Here is a 19,377-nt window from a genome sequence, read left to right as displayed (position 1 = left end):
TCACTGCACCATTTTTCTGGGCAGCCTGTTGGCTGAGGCCTTTTCCTCTTGTCGTTCATTTTCACTTGGGAGCCATTAGGTCTCTTCCAAGCCTCCCTTTCTCCATCCCAAATCACCCCAGTTCCTCAGCTGTTCCTCATAAGAGCTGTTCTCTAGACCCTTCACCAGCTTTGTAACTCTTTGGACATGATCCAGCACTTCAATGTCCCTGTAGCAAAGGGCCCAAAACTGAACCCTACAATCAAGGTGCACTCTCACCAGTGCTGAGTGTAGGGGCATGATCACTTCCCTACTGCTACTGGCCACACTGTTCCTGATACAGGCCAGCATGTTGTTGGTGTTCTTGGCCACCTGGGCACACTTCTGGCTCATGTTCAGCTGACATTCCTAGGTCCTTTTCCCCAAGCCTGTAGCACTGCACAGGGTTGCTGTGGCCCAAGTGCAGCTTGCACCTCATGCTATCAGCCCTGGCCCATCAATCTAGCCTATCCAGGTCACTCAGATACCGTGAGGCATGGGAGAGACATCCACATACAGCAGCTCTGCCAGTGGCTGGTTCATAGTGTATCCTGGTTGCCTGAAGGCACCCAGCCCACACTGGCTTGCTACAGGTAGCAGTGAGCTGCTCTCCACAAATCATCTTTTGGTTTGGGGGATAAAGACAGGTTGTTGGGCCACTTTTAAGCTATGAAGAATGAAAATACCTGTCAAGTGGATCCCTGATGCAAGTATCTGAAGATTGAGCAGTCCCCATTTTATTATAGTTTATAAGACATTCAGTTGTCTTTACTGGGAGCTGACTACAGCCCTTTGAACTTGACAGGAACAACTGTCTGGTGCAGTGTCTTGATCCCGAGCTAATGGAAGTCTCTTCTCACTCCTGTACATACATACGTGGCTTAGGATGTACAAGATTTTTTCTGAACATTTACTGCCATTGTTCTGTGATTTCCACTCTGGACATCACAAAAGTAAGTCCCAGCTTCCCAGAGAAAAAAGGAATGTTTGGGCAGCTATAATAATCTAACAGCAATAGTTTCCCAAGTTAGTGTCCCAGTTAAATGCCCATTTCTTGCCCTTTTGGTGAGTACAGTTCCTCATGGGAGCATTCATTTCCCAGTGAAACCAGTGAGGTGCTGCAGCTCCATCAGAGAGAATGTTTTCTGGATTAAATGAACAGAAAACAGTTGTTTTACTTTGGGTTTTTTTATGTGTGCTGGAAAATATTAAGTTAGGGGTTTTTTGGGGGTGTGTTTTTTGTTTGTTGTTTGTTTTGGTTCAAGCTGAATCTTTCTTTGTTTCATTTTGATTCATACCCCAACAGGAAAAGTCCCTTATTTTCTATCCAGTATCCAGCCTTAATTGCCAGCAGGGCCCAATGTGACTGAAAAGAGAAGTGGAGCTCAAAGCAGCATTTTAGCCATCCAACTTGTCATACAGGAATGAGAAGCTGTCGCTTCCCAGAGAGTAAGGGCGCCTCTGGAAGATGGTTTAGAGTGCTCAGTTTAGGAATTTCTACATAGCTTAGCCTCCTAAGTTAGACAATGTGAACACCTTTGTGTGTCAGGTATTTTTAATGACTGGTGTTTTTAAAACAAGACTGTAGGGCAGGGTGATACTGGCTCTTGCTTTTCCTGGCTGCTGTGTGCATGAGCCCCTCTGCGTTGGACACTTCTGCTTTTCTGCATGAGGATGACCTGCTTGCTCTGAAGTGCAGCTGGCTCAGACTTGCTGTGTCTGCAGGTAAGGAGGTAAGTGTTGAGCAGAAATGTCAGTTGGGTGTCTGTGTCCTGGTTTATGGCTGCTGCTTTCCATCTCTGCTGTATTAAAAGGAAATCTCATAGTATCATTCAGGGTTGGAAGGGACCACAAGGATCATCTAGTTCCAACCCCCCTGCCATGGGCAGGGACACTCCACACTAGATCAGGCTGGCCAGAGCCTCATCCAGCCTGGTCTTAAACACCTTGATTTAGATTGGAGATGCCTCCACCACAGGTTCAGCTGGTCCCTAAGTTACTGTCCCCATAATTTCCTTTCATGCAGTCCCTTTTCTGCAAGGTACTCGCAGCTCCCAGGTGGGTCTCGAGGTGGCCTGTGCCCCATATCCCAGCACAGGGGGTGATCCCCAAGAGGCATCTTTTTGCAAAGCACCTGTAGATGTGAGCAGTGCAGCACAGCCCAGAGCCTCAGCCCATGCCCTCAGCCTGTCACTGGGATGTGACTAATAGCCTGCTGAAGGCAAAAGAAAGATATTGCAGAGATGATACAATACACAAGGCAGCCTTGCAACTGGGACTGATTACACAGGCATAGACACCTCTTCTGTAGGCAGGTCACGTCAGAGGGCAGGCTGGAGCTGGATACAGTAGTCAAGCAGGAAGAGCACATGGGGCAGGAACTGCTCTACAATTCCCAGTGCTGCAACTCCTTCACTCCCACTAGAATCTGAAAAGAAATGGGTGTGCTGAAGACTCAAGAATCAGCTGTTTCCTTAAGTTTGCTGAGAATATTTGCTCTGGTAATATATTTCATTGTGAATGTGGAAGGTGTTTGTGCCAGCTCTAATTAACCGTTCTTGCTTGCACAAAGATGTTCTCCAGTGGAAGCCAGTGCATTATTCTATTCATTTGGATTAATTAAAGTGAAAAGGCCAAGTATGTATGTGTCATGTTATGCAATGCTTGAAATATTCCCATGGTCTGATCAGGGAAAGAGATTTCAAAAAAGATGACAATTTAATGTGGAAGAGAACCTTGGAAATTAAAATTCATAACAGTAAAGGCTTTGGATCAGGCCCCAGCTCTTCAGGTAGTAAAGATGGTGTCAAGCTCTGGGGCCCCCAACACAAGACGGATATGGACCTGCTGGAGTGGGTCCAGATGATGGCCACGAAGATGATCAGAGAGCTGGGGCTGTTCAGCCTAGAGAAGGGAAGGCTCCAGGGACACCTTATAGTGGCATTTTGGTATCTGAAGGGTTTCAGTATCTGAAGGTGACCTACAGGAAGTCTGGGAAATAACTATTTAGAAGGGCTTGTAGTGATAAGGTGAGGGAAAATGATTTTAAACTAAGCAGGGCAGATTTAGGTTAAGCATCAGGAGGAAGTGCTTCACAGTGAGGGTGATGAAATACTGGAACAGGCTGAAGAGAGAGGTGGTGAAGGCCCCATCCCTGGAGACATTCAAGGTCAAACTTGATGTGGCCTTGACCAACCCGATCTAGTTGGGGATGTCTGGGCTCACTGCAGTGGGTGTTGCACAAGACGATGTTTAAGGGTCCCTCCTAACCCAATGCATTCTGTGATTCTGTGGTTGCCTGTAGAATGACAGTCAATCCCATTGAGCCCTTCTCCAGAAACTGTTGCATGTCAAAACTCAAAGGAGAAGCTATAAACTGACTTTCTTTGACGCTGTGGATACACGGGAATGCCTTCTGAAAACATCTCTGTCGCCAGCATTGCCTGAGTGTTACTCTCTGTAAAGTCTAGAGAGGTTTTTGGGGGTGTATCCTGACCCCTGAGTACACACCTGCAGTGTGACTGGGTCCAGTGCTACCAAGGAGGCCTGCAAAGTGCCTGAGGACAAGCAGGCAGTGACTTACCAATGCACAGCAGTAAGAAATTTGGCAAGCTGGGTGTGAGAAATTAAAGAAAATTACAGCTTGGTGCTTTTGAATGTACAGTGGCTTTTGTGGTAATTAAACCAGTAGCAGCATGGTAATGGTGTCCGTGGGGGCGTACTGGAAAATACAGACCAATAGTTACCCTTTAAAGAAAGGTTTGGATCAGACACAGCTGCAGTTTCAGTTTTGAGTGCTGAATGCAGCAACATCAGGCAGCATTTTATGACTTGTCTGAGTTCAGCTTGGTCTCCAAATGGACTGATCATCTTGTAGATTGAGTGTTTATGAGCACTCTAAGACTGATGTGTTGCTGTTAAAAACAAGCTAACAAAACCGGGGGGGAGGGGGGTGGGTGGGCAGGGGCAGAAGCCCAGGGAGGAATATTCCATGTGCAGACACCTACGTTTACAGGCTGGCTTTTACATTAGCTGTGACTGGCTTTACACAGCCACCTGCAGCCCCAGCTCCTCATGGGGGAAGCAGGGGAGGCTGTGTGGGTTGGCAGGCCCATGCTGCTGGCTTGCTCATGTCGCAGGTTGCGCAGCTCATTCCTTTTGGTTTTGCAGTGGTTTTAGAAAGATCTCAGAGTGACTTAGAGCTGTCAGAGTAGCTGAGGGGGAAGGGAGTAGGGGACTCTGTGTGCAGGTCTGCATGCTGACTCCAAACTTCAGAAAGTGCTCCCCAGAAGTGCTTCTTCCAGAGCTGCTGAGGACTCTGTATTGAAGGAGATCCTCATATACATTTCAAATGCCTTTTTGATGCAGCATAGTATGCATGCAGCTTGCTGTGAGGCTCATATCTCTTTGTACTGCAAAGGGCTTGTTGCACTCTACCTTTGAGTCTGTCTGATGGGGTCCAAGGTACTAACACAACTTTCTTCATGAAAACTAACAGCACACCCAGCTATTGAGCAGTGCTGGAAAAATCCCACAGCACCACACACAGTATCTGTGCATGCCCTCATCCCCATGGAAGCAGAGATGGAGCAGGAGGGTTCACCTGCTCCTTCCTGGAGCAGTGAATATGGGTGGAAACAGCAAACAGGTTATTTCCTGCTCCACTGCTGGCAGAAACTTTTTAAACCTGTTGTGTGTCTCTGTCAGGGCAAGGCTGTTGTGGAACTGTCCCCTAAGTCAAGAGTCTGGGTCAAAACAAATGTGTTTAGTCCCTGGGACCTGCTTGGATGTCTCTGTGGAATCACAGCCGTTAGGGGGCAAACTGCTGCTTTTACCTCTGTCATGTCAGATGATGCCCTGTTGGGAAAGAACACCGAGTTCATCAGGAGCCTCCATTCTGGCTGGCTGGCTATGAACTCCTTTCCACACCTATCAACTGCAGAGAGAGCCCTTAAGTAGGTCTTTCTATCAGTTGCTTTGGTTTATTTTGGGGATATATAGCTGCACATTCAAGGGATCACAACTGTCAGTCTTGCCTCTGCTTTTAAGCCCAGGACCTGAGGAGGAAATGAGGACTAATTATAGGATTACAGGATGTCAGGGGTTGGAAGGGACCCAAAGAGATCATCAAGTCCAACCCCCCTGCCAGAGCAGGACCATACAATCTAGCTCAGGTCACAGAGGAATGCATCCAGATGGGCCTTGAAAGTCTCCAGAGGAGACTCCACAACCTCTCTGGGGAGCCTGTTCCAGTAGTCTGTGACCCTTACAGTAAAGAAGTTCCCCCTAGTGTTGAGGTGGAACCTCCTGTGCTGCAGTTTATAGCCATTGCTCCTTGTCCTATCACAAGTGAGAAGAACCTGTCCCTTCCCTCCTGACACCCAGCCCTCAGATATTTACAAACATTTATTAAATCCTCTCTATGTCTTCTCTTCTCCAGACTAAAAAGCCCAGGTCCCTCAGCCTCTCCTCGTAAGGCTCTGCCTCCTGTCCTAATTTAGTCACCTTTCTCCATTCAGCTGAAGACATCCAGGTTCCCTGCACTGACAGGACATTCTCCTGTCTAGATGGCAGCAGGCTGGGTTACTCAGCAGTGGGGAAAAAAATACTGCCTTCTCTTTCTCCCCAGCTCTGTATTTTAGTATTAGGCCATTGTGGTGTGTTAACACCCATTCTGAAAAGAAACAAAACAGGGTGGAGGGCTTGCTGGTGCCTTGCCCTCCCTGCAGGGCATTTTCCCCCCTGGGAAACTGAGTCTGTTCCACTCCCCACTCCCTGCCTAACTAGGGTATGAAAAGCAGGGCATTGCAGCTATTAGCTCTCCTTTCGGCTCCTGCCTCTCCTGGACGAGAGCCTTTCTGCTCTTCTGCCACGTGGTCGGGCCTGATCCTTCTCCCTGCTGCCTCCATGCCTCTTCAGAGAGAGACTGGTTTTGTATTCTTCTTCTTCATCCCCCTCCCACCCATCCTTGTTCCTCGCCCTTCTGAACCTTACCTGTTTTATATATATATATATATATATATATGTATATGTATATATATATAGTTTAAAGAAAACTCTTTGCCTCTCTACTTCTGGGCTGACTCCAAATTATCGTTTGGTGGATTTGCTCCTTTCCTTTTTTTTGATTTTCCCTCTCTGTTGGGAGGGAGGAGTGGGGAGCAATTCTCAGCCTTGCCCCCATCTGAGCTCTTAACTCCCAGTTAAGGCTTAAACCACTACAGCCATGAAATGCATGGGTAAACAACAACGTCAGACTTAGTAGCATTTATAACAGCAGGTACCCAATAACAAATTAACTGGGTGAAATGTTAAGTGGGGAGAGGAAGGCATGTCAATTCTGTAATGAGGTTTGCAAAGGAAATGCACTTTGCTTTCATTCACTGCTTTAGATGAAGTTGTTTAATTGCACTAAAAGGCAAATATTCAGTATTAATCTCCTTGACAATCTGAGTCCATCCAGTGTAGCTGTTTCTGAACTGCTGCCAGAGCAGTGCTTTGTGCTTTCCTGCAGGGCCATCGTGGGCCTTTGCATTTTCATTTCACTTCTTTGCCCAAATTTTTCATTGAGAGCAAGTGCTCAACTGGTTTTATGCTATGACTGCTGGAGGAGCAGTTCCATATGGGGCTGTTTGCAGAGGCTGTAAAATCAATTAACACCTTCTAATATTTGCACCTTTCAGTGCATTCTGTTTGTTTGCTGTGAAACCTGTGGGTAGTGCAACCTTAGGCCCCCGCGGCAGTAATGGGCTAGAGTGGCTGCTGCCTGTGTCCACCAGCAAACTTTTTTAGAGTAAGAAGGGTTTCCACATCTGACACCTGCCTCTGAGGGCAAGTCAAGAGACATGCTGGGGCAGCAGCTCATGGCAGCAGCGTTGAAAGGAGGCAGGAGCTGTCTTTGGCCTGTGTGCCCTGGGCCTCCGTCCTGCTCATGCTTGCTTTTATATCCACTTGTGCTGGTGCCCTGGCACTCACCCAAACACAAAGCAAGCACAGGAAGCTTAAACCAAAGAGTTCAAAGCAGAAAACAGTATTGTTTCCTCACAAAAGTGTGGCCCCTGTGGGCAGCATTTTGTTACCGGAGCAGTGAGCGCCTGTGCAAAATCCTCCCTGCACAGAGGAGCCTGTTATGAGTAAAACTGCTGCTCTGACTGAAGGGACTTGTTTTTTTACTTTGGCAAATGGCTTTGAGGAGAAGGAAGTTAAATCTTTTGCTGTGTATATTTAAAAAGACATTTTGAAGATCTTGTCACTCTCTCCACCTCCCTGAAAGGAAGGTGTAGCAAGGTGGGGCTTGATCTCTTCTCCCAATTAGTGGACAATAGGACAGAGGAAATAGCCTCAAGTTTCGCCAAGGGAGGCTTAGGTTGGATGTGAGGTAAAATTTCTTCTCTGAAGGCATTGTCATGCCCTGGAACAAGCTGTCTAGGGAAGCCATGGTGTCACCATCCCTGAAGGTATTTAAAAGACAGGTAGATGCGTGTCATGGTTTAGTGCTTACTTGTCAGTGCTGGGTTAACCGTTGGACTTGGTGCTCTTAAAGATCTTTTCCAACCCAATCAATTCTATGGTTTTATTAAATATATGCAAACCACATGATTTCTTCAAAGTAGTGTCACACTTTACACCTTTTCTTGGCATTTTCTCTCTGTGGCAGTTTAAGGCTGGAGTTTTCTCCATGGATGTAGCAGTGCTTTGCCCAAGGCCTTAAACGCTTTCCATCTTCTGCTGCAGGCATTCCTGACTGCTCTCCTGCTGCTTGCCAGCTCACTGTACCTCCTCTGAGATGCTCCATCAGCCCTCTGTTGTCTGCCACTGCCAGTCTTTGCTGACACTCACCTTGGGTCAAGGGTCCTGTTGCCAAGGTCTTCCAAAACAGCTCTTCACAGAGAGCACCTGCCAAGAAAAGCTGCTGTCATTTGCCACCATTCTGCCTTTTACTGCATTCTTGCTCTCTTGCCCGCTCTCTCGCTCTCTCCTCTTTCCTTCTTAAAGTTTCTGCATCTTTTAACAGTTTGCTAACAGATGTCTGAAAGTGTTCCCATTTAAGGGTGTGAATAGGAGCTAAGTGGAAAAAAAAGTTAAAGCAAACCAGATACTTGATCTGGTTGCATCTACCAACTCCTACCTAGGGATGCAAAAGCAAATCAAAAAAAGCAGATGATGCCTTTTGAAAAACTTTCATCCCAGAAGGATTCTGTTGCTTTGTTTCTGACCTTCCTTTATTTCTCCTTCATTGTTCCTCCTAGAAAATACTATTTGCATGAAAACAGGACTTTTTGTTCTCAAGAGCTGATCCATCCCTGTTACTTATTCCTCGTTTGGATGTTGACCATTGGAGTCTGAGTCTGTCTGGGGAGCGCAATTAAATCAGACCCTCCAGACTCTAATCCTCTGGGCTTATTTCCACAGCAACTGGTTGTGCCATAGCAAAGGTTTCTAACTTCAGATGGATTAAGTATGCAGCAGAAGCTGAGTGAATGTAGTTGTAATAAGAGAACGGTGCAGTAATACCAAAAATGTAAGTAACATTTCAAACCACATTTCTAACAGAGATACTTCCCCAGGGTCCCCCAGGAGAGAAATGTAGCACTTTAAGAACTGAAATTTGTACATGCTATTTCCAGCCAACTTTGAACTCCCCCCTGCCCCCTTCTTCCCCTGCAAGAGACTGTGAATTCTGGAGCTGTGAGTGCTTGATAAGGTGTCCCTTTGCTCCCGTAAGCCCCCTGCAGCATAGATCTACTCCACAGTCATTTTGTCACCTGCCATAGGCTTGTGATGCTGTTTCTTAATCTTGCTGGATTTGGGGAGACTTGCCTAATGGCACTTTGTGTTTTCTCCATTAATACTCAAAATGTCACAAGACTTAGAATTCTAAGTGTCCTCAATCTGCCTAGCAAAGTGCTTCCTTCTTCTTGCTTCCCTGTCAGGATGACCTTCAAGATTTGCTGCTTTGACATTTTGTAATTATCCAAGGAAATAATAATTTGTATTCTGAGTAGTTTTGCCAGAACTTTGGTAAGAGAGATTGTGACCTCTCTTCAATTTACATCTGTTTTGAAGTGACATGTAAACTTGAAGTGGGAGCTGGGCTGGAAACCTAATGTAACTGGGAAGAGTGCTGAGAAGACGACTCTATTTTATGCAGCTGAGTTCTGGAGAGATGAACACTTCATCTGATAAAAACAAAATAGTTTTCAGTATGGCAGTCTGGCTGCCTTGTTGTGCAAATTAGGCAACCTGACAGTCTAAAAGTTAGGACTGGTCTATCTACCCTCAGGATTGGATATTTGATTGTTGAGAAAGGGAAGAAAGATTTGGGATGTCTTTTAAAGTTGTTTTGTGATAGGTGGATGTGGGCATCCCAAGGCAAGTGACACAGGCTGATTTGAGAGAGCAATAAACCATAACAGCATAAAGCATAATAATGATGTGAATGGTGTGATGTGGCCAGGAATTAAATCCAGAGTAGGACTCAGTGATACTGCTTGATTTCTGCCCTGTTGTTCCAAACCAAGGGAATATATCATTCCTGCCTCTGTATTCTGGGTTGCAAAGGCAGGGGGCATGAAAGGTCTCATTAAAGGCTGCTAAGTGTAGGGTTACATTTTATCTTACCATTATAGTCTGGCTTCTTTTGTATGACTTTTGCAGTGAGAGATGGATACAATTTGGCATTGGAGACTGGATGGGATACCCCAGGACATCTCAAATAGGAGCAACCCCCTTCATTGCACGGCAGAGCCCTGCCCCAAGATCCCAGGAGATCTCTGTGCAGCTGCAGGCTGAAGCAGTGGAGAGAGCCTGAGCTCAGAGTGAGGTGAAGAGTGTTTGATAGGTGAGTCTTCCTTTTATTTTCTCGCTACTCACATATAATGGTCTACATAAACACATTTGTTTTTAGGACCAAGTTCTTTTTCTTTGCATGAGGGAGACAGCTCTACCTGCAGGGGTTTTACAGCCATGCGAACCGTGGTCTGTCGAAAGTTCCATTCATTTATCTGTCCTTTTTCAACGGCGACATTTTTGAGCCACTGCATTTCCTATTAGCATGAATGAGGTCAGACTGGTTTCTGCTGTCTGCAACTTCTCATGCTTTCCCAAGCGTCTCTTTAAACAGAGTAAAGCTATTTCAAACAGTGTCCTTCATTGCCTCAGATACTGTGGCTGGCCAGCTGGGACCAAGTGAGATGCTGGTCTCTGGGAGATGGCTTTACTTGTAGTCACAAAGTTAATGCTTAACAGAAAACGGTTGAGATTGTGTTGGTGTACTCTGGAGTGTAATCTAAACTGGATTTCCTGGGTTTGTAATGCTTAGTTTTGGATTAACAATTGCCTGGCAGTGTTTATAACTCTAAACTGCTGATACTTGCTCTCAAATATAATCCCAGTTTAATGCCTTTTTTGTCTTGAAATAGAGAGAAGGATTAATAGGAATCTGTAGCATACAGCAGACATGAGGTTTTTACATCCTTTGGTGTCTGCAAATGGCACTGATTCAGCTTTTCTTCCTGGGAAACATTTCTGATTCCTCAGAGATTTTTGGTTGCATCAGTACCCCACAGCAACTTTTGTATCACAGCAGACAATATAGTAAATGTCATTCTTATGGAGTGACAGTGTATAAAAATCAGAAGAATAAATGAGCTAAAATGGAGGAGGTTGTAGGAGTCCTTTGCGTTTCACAGTACCTACAGACACATTAGAATTTGTTGCTACAGGGTAAGTTTCTCAGTGATCTTTGAGGTCTCTTCCAACCTTGGTGATACTGTGATCAAGAAACCTAAGTCTCACCTTTTCTAAAGAATTCAGTGCCTCCAAAGAGCTGGAGACAGAGGCATGTGATGCAAGGGAAGGATGAAGAGAGGGCTGGTTAAGGCAGGCTGCAGCACTTGATTGAATCGTAATTTGCACTGGCCAGTTGCAAATCTAGGAGCACAGTGCACAGGTCAGGTTTGAGAGAGTATCCTACCACCAAACCCAGATGTGTTCAGGACTCTGTGTGTCTCTGTCACAGCAAGGTCAGCCATAGGAATGCTCAATCACTTCATTCAGTCACTTGGGACACTTTTACTTCTTTAGAGACTAATGCTACCAGTAAATACAGCAGATGAAAAGGGCACGCACACACCTTTGCTGTGTGGGGAAGCAAAGTGTGAGGTGAGCCGAGGTGTGATTCTGCGTGCGCCCATCTGTAGCACTTTCACAGCAACATTAGCGATTTCACGCCGCTTGCCTGTGAGTTTTCTCAGAGGGCTTGTCCCAAGCGTCTAGAAGTGCTACAAATTCATCTGTAGCTCATGGTGCTCTCTTTCTGCAGAAAAAACCCAAAAGATTACTTTAACCCTCTCTAGTGGCAGCACAAATGCTGAACCTGATTACAGAGGAGTGTGTGTATATGAAAGTGCCCTTAAAAGCCTATGCATTTCTCTTGAGACTTGCTTTTCTGAGGTTTTCCTCATTATCACTGACCACAGATGTAGCATTGCTCGTGGTGAACATTTTATTCCATTCACTGGATGTGGTCATCTTTCATAAACCAGAAAAGGCAATAATGAAACCTTTAGGAGATATTGTGTGCTTTGTACTTTTTTTTGGAAGAAGAATGCTCTGGTTGGGATTTCTGTGGTTATATGCAAATAAAGGGATGGTTTCTCATAAGCCTTTTCCTTTCCCAATCCAAACAGACACTTCCTGAGCCTGAAACAGAAGATTAAAGCTGTACTAGAAGAAGGACCTATACCTAAGTTTGATTTCACTGCTTTCCCAGGTGAGTGAGGCTGCAGGACATAGATTATTTGGCTCATTTAAGTGTGTAATATCAAACCTGCCAAACATATGCCCAGGCTGCTAGTGAAATCTGCAAGTAAGTGAGTAGGAAAGTTACTTATGTGAATACAATACAGGCATGAACATCTGCAAGAAATCTGGCAGCCTCAGGGTACATTTTCTGAAGGGCCTTTGAAATGAAATGGTTTGGTTGGCCCAAAGTTCCCCTGCAGAGCAGCTTCACCATCTCCTATGATCTGCTATGATTTCAGAGATGGTTTAAACCTGCAAGGGAAAACACTGCTTTCTAGCAGCTCTTCACCCTCAGTTCTCATTCTTTTAGAATAAACTAACAATTTTGAGATAAGAACTGTAGAGGTTTGGAATGAGTCCTCAGTGTCTAGGAATGAATCATCTCCAAACAAATCCTCAGTTTTCCTTCCTTTTCCCCTCAGATGAATCATCACCTGTATTCTGAAAAGCCTGTGTTTGCTTTAGTTATCAGATTTTTTTCTCCTTTAATTTCTCAGCACTTTGTCTTTAATATTCTCTTGGTGCAAACAGAAATTTTACAAGGTTTATCACCCCGTATCATGAGTTGGATATAAAGGTCTACAAAAGAAAAAGCCCTTACAGCTACCCACCGGAGCAAAAAAAATGCTCAGATCACACTGGGTTTCACCTGGAAAGTGAATATTCAGAGGCCTAGAAGCAATAAGATCCAGAAGAGAAGGTTTGAGTACAAAATATTGCTTTTGCAAAATAGTTGTTTCCCCAAGAAATATCAAATAAAAGTTGTTACCCTGCCCTTATAATTAGTGCTGGTGTAGGGCTGGCAGGGGCACCATGAGCCATGTGTGAAGGCAGGTTGCTCAGACTGTACCCTGTCCATAGGCATGTTCTAGCTTCTCCATACTTCAGCCTGTTTGTTTCTAGAAAGAAACAATGGTCAGAAACACTGGAGAGGCACAGGGCAGAGGCCTGGGAGAAGAAGAAATGCCTCAGGCACTTATCTGCTGTACAGTTTTAACTATGATTAATTTGGTCAACATCTCTGCCTCTTCTAAGCAGTATATTATTGCTGAGGTAGGCAGCCAAGAAGCCTCAGATTCCCAATCTTAATATTCATCTTGCTGCTCTCTGCCAGCACTCGAAATGAAATGACAGTGCGGGTTGCTTTATGATCTGTGGGACCAAGGACAGCAGGGTAACAAACAACTGAGAACAGGCAGATGTACAAATGGAAAAAACACAAGAGAGAGCAACAAAGGAAGCATAGAACTATAGGTGAGCTTCTAATCTCAGTTATAGCAGCGTAAGCCCAAAGTCATGTCAGTAAAACTAATGGAGCTGCCTCAGGCTAAAGAAAAGCAATTGAGATCAGTTATCTCATATACTTTGGTATTTTCAGCCTCCTGAAGTACTGACAAAAGCCTCATTCCCTATGTTCAGGCATTATCAGTTAAATTGGAGGCCCTCTTGGCATGGCCCACTGCTTTGAGATAGGAAATAAATCTTCTGCATCGGCACTATTTTCTTCTATTATTTGTTAACTCTACTTCCAAAAAGAAGCCTGAAGTCTCAGTGGTAAAACCTTTGTGTTTATTAAAGCACAGTTAGCTAAGAGGTAAGTTATGAGGAAGGAGATGATGACAATTCAGTATCTGTGGGCAGGGAAGCTAGCCAGATATTCTGAATTTAATGAGGGAATGAAGGGAAAGAGTTAATTGATATGGAGAGGGAATTCCTCCTGGAATATCTTAGTGAGTTGTATTTTCAGGTACTTGGAAACAAGGCCAATTGTATCCTGGGCTACATCAAAGACAGCATGGCAAGCAGGTCAAGGGAGGGGATTCTGTTGCTCTACTCTGCTCTGGCGAGACCCCTGCAGTGCTGGGTCCAGCTCTGGAGCCTTCAGTACAAGAAGGAAATGGACCTGTTGGAGCAGGTTCAAGGGAGGCCACAAAAATGATCAGAGGGCTGGAACCCCTCTGTTTTCAGGACAGGCTGAAAGAGCTGGGCTTCAGCCTGGAGAAGAGAAGGCTCTGGGGAGACCTTATTGCAGCCTTTCAGTACATAAAGGGGGTCTATAAGAAAACAAGGGGACATATTTTTAGCAGGGTCTATTGTGACTGGAACAGGGATGACTATTTTAAACTAAAAGAAGGAAGGTTTAGACTGGATAAAAGGAAGAAAATTTTTACATTGAGGGTGGTGTAACATTAGCTGGCACAAGTTACCAAGAGAGGTGGTAGATGCCTCATCCCTGGAAACGTTCATGTTGAGGTTGGAAGGGAACACTGAGCAACCCGATCTAGTGGGAGATGTTCCTGCTCACTGCAGGGGGGTTGGACTAGATGACCTTTAAAGATCCCTTCCAGAGCAGTCCAAGATTCTCTGGTTAGTGTAAATGTACAGCCCTTGTAACCTCAAAGCAAGGTTCATTGCCCGAACAGCAAAAGGACTCTGTAAACACCAGCACGCACTTAACATATGTGAAGGGTCAGCATTTCCTTCCTCAGCAACTGGGTGTCTTTGGTACAATCCCAGACATAAATATAGCCATTTATAAAACCTTCACTTACACAGACTGGAGTCTCCACACACAAAGTTGCCAGCTCAGGTAAGAAATCAATACATGGTTTTGTTTTACCCTTCCAAAAGTGTACAGAAAAGAGATAGTACTTAGTATCCCCACATAACAGAAATATTACAAGGATCCAGCTCAACATAGATATGAAAGGGAATTGCTTCAGTTGTCCTCATCATTGCTCAGGAAAGTGCCAGCTGGCCGCTGGGGCAGTGGTAGAGGCAGCCATGGCCGTCCCCTGGAGCAGTGAGTTGCATCTCTCCAGGCTGCCCGTGAGCTGTCATGCTGTTTATCTAGATGCCTGTAGGCACTGATAAAAAGTAACTGAGTGGCATGTTAGGCGCCTGCTGGCTGATTATTTTTTGTTACTTTGTTGTTTGGGAAGTGATAGGGCTCAGCTTGCTCCAGAGTCTGAGAGATTGTTTTTCCCCTGGGATCCTCTGGTGCTGACCACTGCTTTAGGGACCAGGGCTGCTCTTATCTTACCATCCAGTAAGGTGGGGGCTGCTCTTTCAGATTCATGTGTTTGCCATTACACTGGAGTCAGGCTTTTTGTTTCACGCTCATTTGTTTTGGCTCTGTTCACAAAACTAGATTTGTAAACCAGAAGGATTGGATATGTGAAAAGCCTGCAACAGGAGAGGAGCTGGTGAGGAAGCCTAGAACTGGCATGGGCAAGTAATCTGACCTAGCTAGGGACCTGAACAACCTTATTCAGAAGTGCAATGTGGTAGGTACAGAACCTGTTACTGAAACAAGTGTTGCACAACAAAGAGCAAGCCCGTCAGTGCCGGAATGGTGCAGAGATCTTGCTATGCCTGTGTTAATCTAAAACTGCCTTTGGATATGGAGTTACAATAACTTTAATTTTTCCAATAGCATGTGCAAATCTAAGCCTGAGAGGTATGTGTGAGCAGGAGCATACCATATTAAGGCAGGGAGCATTATGGTAACCAAATTTAGTCTGAAGCCATAAACTCCAAGTCTCTGTTTCTCTGCAGCTCTATCTTGTGGTGACTGAAGTCACAAGAAAGGTTTTCAGGTGTGGTGTAGTCAAGGGGGCTGAAAGATGCTACCACATGCAAGTGAAAAATTTAATATTCTTTTCAAAGTAAAGAGGAATCTCATCCAAAGAGCTATGAATCACCATTCACAGCAATAATTCAGTTTCTTTTTACCTGTAAATGTTAGCACAAAATGTTATGGAAGGAAATAACAAAAAGTTAGAAGCAGTCTTCTGGGAGAGGACTTACTTCTGGTTTTCATGAAGCGTTTCCAGCTCTGAATATTTAAAGCAAATTGCTTAGGTAAGTAGTTCAGGACCCTGTGCTTTCCACAAAAGCCTCTTCCATCATTCCAAGTGACTAACATGCGGCATGTGGATCAAGGCTTCCTCTTGGCTGTTTTTTTTGCTGGTTTGTGATGGATCTTCCAAGGACTCCTTTAAAACAAAATAATAACACACCCCATCAAGACAGCAGTTCAGGTTTGCCCAGCACAGGGTGACCTGAATTGCGTGTCGTAGTGCTTGCTGGAAGCTGGTGTGAATGATGTTATTCCTCACCAAAAAGTATAGGAAGTATGCCACGTGGTAAGGCGTAAAACAGACCAAAAATGCAGCAAGGTTTGTCACCACTATTTTCTCTGCTCTGGTGATGTGTGCTTGGGGGTTTTCTGGTCTTCTGTGCTTCCTCAAGCACCTGACAGTTTGAACAGTGCAGAAGGTCATGACTGCCGTGCTGCTGAAGAAGGCAGTCTCCAAGGCACTGAACAGGCCTTTGTTTTCCCATGTGCTATTGGAGAAGTTATGGAAGCAGGAGGAGATGTTGTTGCCCTCTCCATGCAGTTGGAAAGTAGAGACTGTCCCAGCTGAGGTGCCCAGGCAGATGACTGCACAGATCATGGCAGCTTTCTTGGTGGATCTCAGGGTAGAAGCTGTGAAAGGGTGCCGGATAGCAATGTACCGATCTACACAGATGCAGAGGGAGATGAGGATGCTGCCATACATGTTCACAAAATAAAGACTCTCCAAGATGGAACAAAATACAGATCCCAAATTCCATTTGCCCTGGCGGTGGTAGGAAATGATTTTAAAAGGAAGAGTAAACAGCAGCAAAGTATCCAGGAAAATAAGGGCTATCATGTAAACTGTTGATTCTGACAGCTTTTTAACCTTAAAAAACAGGAATGACAGAGCCATCACATTGAACAGCAGTCCCAGGGTAAATGTGGGGGTGTATATGATGAGCTGGAACAGTTCCACAGCAGCGCTAATGTTGCTGGTATTGCTCTGGCCATGGATGTCGTTCATCTCTCCTGGTATGCTGGAAGAGAAGAAAATCCCCTTTACCACAAAGGAGGAAGATCACATTTAAGGCATGGTACCAAAGCCACTCAGGTCTCTCTCTGTTCACAGACCTGAGGATGCTTTTTCCTCTCAGGTTGCTAAGTGCTTAAGTGCAGCTCCCAGTGCCATGGGATCATGGGGTGAGGTTGTGCCTCAAAGAGGAATAAGGCTTTCTGGAGGCCAAGCCTCACTTACACTGTTACCTATTACCCCAAATTCTGCTGCCCGATAGGCTAGCCAAAGAAGAGATGTGACTGCATCATCCTCTCGGAATGATGTGATCTCTTTGCAGAGCCAAGGTAGCAGCTCCTGATTTTATAGGGTTACTTGGATTATGTGGATGAGGGCAATTAGTTAGATCAGGTTTCCTGAATCAAAGTATTGTAAGGGACCTTGGAGGGAGCCAAAAACATGAGGGTCCCCTATGCTTATTAATGTGCAAATCCAAACAGTCATTGCCATCATGCACCCTCTCCCAACATGACCCTGGTAAAGAAGTGCTGTGATTACTTCTGACCTTTCTGATAAGCTTGCTAAAAGCAGCAGGGAGGAAGTTTCAAACAGCCTATTTCTAGCAGAGGTGAAGGTGTTAGAGGAAGAATGAGATTTAAGAACCTCAGTTTACGTCTAAAGCAGCTGGACTTACCACAGCAGATAAATTTCTATCTGCAGAGACAGGGGTTGCAGAAAACATGCAGCTGGTTTCTCCTCTGCAAAGAGGGGACAGAAAATGTCGAGGCAACTTCTGAGCAGAGATCATGAAGCAATTTGCTCCTTTAGAAGAATGCTCGTTTAGTCCTGCCCTCTGCCTCTCCTGATAAGGAGTGGGAAGGCTCTCATTGGTTTCAAGGCTCTCATTGGTCTCAAGCTGCGCCAGGGGAGGTTTAGACTCGAGGTGAGGAGGAAGTTCTTCACCGAGCGAGTCATTCGTCATTGGAATGGGCTGCCCAGGGAGGCGGTTGAGTCACCGTCCCTGGAGGTGTTCAAGAGGAGATTGGACGTGGCACTTGGTGCCATGGTCTAGTCATGACGTCTGTGTTGATAGGTTGGGCTCTATGATCCTCGAGGTCCTTTCCAACCTAAGTTACACTGTGATACTGTGATACTGTTTCTGCAATGCTGGTCTCTGCTGGAATCACTTCCAAATGCACATCCACAGGAATACCTGCTCTCGAGCCTGCTCTATCACAGCAAATGTAACCTGTAAATAAAGCCTTTCAGAGATCTTTCCATTACTGCCCAAGAATTATTTTTGTCTACTGTTCTCAAATTATCACTACTTTGACTCGTGCCTTTCCTACATGAGTTACTGATCTTGATGCTCTTTCACTTCAGATTTGTCTAATGGTTGTCAACTGCACAGTAGAAGTTCTTGTTCTGCGGATCAAGTCCCTCCCTGAGTATTTCAGAGGTAAGCTGTCCCATGCTGTGGTCTGAGAGAGATTAGGAGCTCTTTAGGTCCATGAACCTCTGAATTCAGGTGGCCTGTGGCAGATGAGGGGTTACACTGATGACTTGGGCAGAGATAGTGCCTGGTACAAGAGGGTGGCCTAGTTTGTCAACCCAAGATGCTGTGCTCCTGCTGAGTCCCCATGATCCACTGCAGTGTTGCCAGTCTAAACTCTGAGAGGGAACCCATTACTGAGAGCCAAAGGGATGAAAAGTTACTTAAAGAATTACTGAAAAGTAACAAATATTGACAAAGTTCTTTACTCCATTGCCTCTGTGGGAGTTTTCATTAGGTCCTTTATTTTTCTTTCAGTCCTTTTTTGTTTGTTATTTTTTGTTGTTACTTTTTGTTTGCCTTTTTTTTCCCCCCCTCCCCTTTATTATTTCGTAGAGTGTGTAAGAAATCCTGGGTCTAGAGAAGTAAATTTGCTGTTTCTTACCAAGATTTTTTCACCTGAGAAAAATCTAGTTAAGATAAAAAGCCCTTTTAGACTAGAGTCTGTTGAGACTTATAAACAAACCAGAAAGTCCAAACCAAACCAACCAACCATTTAAAAGCATAAATGCAAACTAGAGACTGTGTATTCTTAAAAAGCAACCACAATAAGTAGATATGCTATAAACAAAACAAGCCATGTGCAATGTAGCTAGTTTTTAGATCTTGTAGCAAAAAAAAGGAAGTTTTTGAGGCAAGGTTTCACTACAAAGAAATATTCTCTCTTTATCTTACCTTTAGGCTGTCTCTAGCTCTGGTTGTTGGCTTTTTCTCCCTCTCATCTTGAAGAATTCTGGAGTCTCGTGTTTTCTTTTAAGGCAGTGGAATGAGCTGTGTGCAAAGCAACTGCTGGTCAGGGTATCAGTAAGCACGATGTGCTGCTGCTTTTTGTTTCAGCATGTGTTTCCATTACAGCAGCGGTCTCCCCACACCGTGTCTGCCTGCACGCTCTATGTACATAGCGCTCGTTTAAGGATGTAAATACACAGCTTGGTGGGGCCAGTGTCTGAGTCACTCACTCAAAACAGCCTCCAGTAACAGAGAAGGAAACCCTGGCCCTGCAGGTCATTCTCTGATATTTTTTTTCCCCTACAAGACATGATTTTATGGATTGTGTGTAGCATCTGTGGGTAGAGTGTTAGCTGTCAAAGTGTGCTCTAAGCAAACTCCTGAGCTGTTGCTGTCACTGTTTCTCTTACTTTTCAT

At 45.0% G+C, this 19,377-nt stretch overlaps 1 protein-coding gene across 3 annotated transcripts; it reads right to left on the bottom strand.

Moving 5' to 3' along the window:
• Positions 1-12,224: 12,224 nt before the first annotated feature.
• LOC137444563 (G-protein coupled receptor 55-like) lies at positions 12,225-18,982 on the bottom strand. 3 transcript variants are annotated; one of them, XM_068145433.1, is made up of 2 exons: positions 18,907-18,982; positions 12,225-16,704 (listed from the first exon to the last, which is right to left on the bottom strand). In XM_068145433.1, exon 2 carries the CDS (start codon positions 16,689-16,691, stop codon positions 15,732-15,734), a length of 960 nt encoding a protein of 319 aa, XP_068001534.1. In that variant the 5' UTR covers positions 16,692-16,704; positions 18,907-18,982; the 3' UTR covers positions 12,225-15,731. The 3 variants fall into 3 exon arrangements, with proteins under 3 accessions (XP_068001534.1, XP_068001532.1, XP_068001533.1); XM_068145431.1 differs by lacking the exon at positions 18,907-18,982 and adding an exon at positions 17,374-17,487 and having other exon boundaries at positions 12,225-16,724; XM_068145432.1 differs by lacking the exon at positions 18,907-18,982 and adding an exon at positions 17,374-17,487.
• Between the last annotated feature and the right edge of the window lie 395 nt (positions 18,983-19,377).

Source organism: Melanerpes formicivorus, unplaced genomic scaffold, assembly GCF_026170545.1.
Source record: "Melanerpes formicivorus ecotype bairdi unplaced genomic scaffold, bMelFor1.0.p_v2 SCAF_12, whole genome shotgun sequence".
NCBI classification, from domain to species: Eukaryota; Metazoa; Chordata; class Aves; order Piciformes; family Picidae; genus Melanerpes; species Melanerpes formicivorus.
This window is presented reverse-complemented; position numbering and strand designations above follow the sequence as displayed.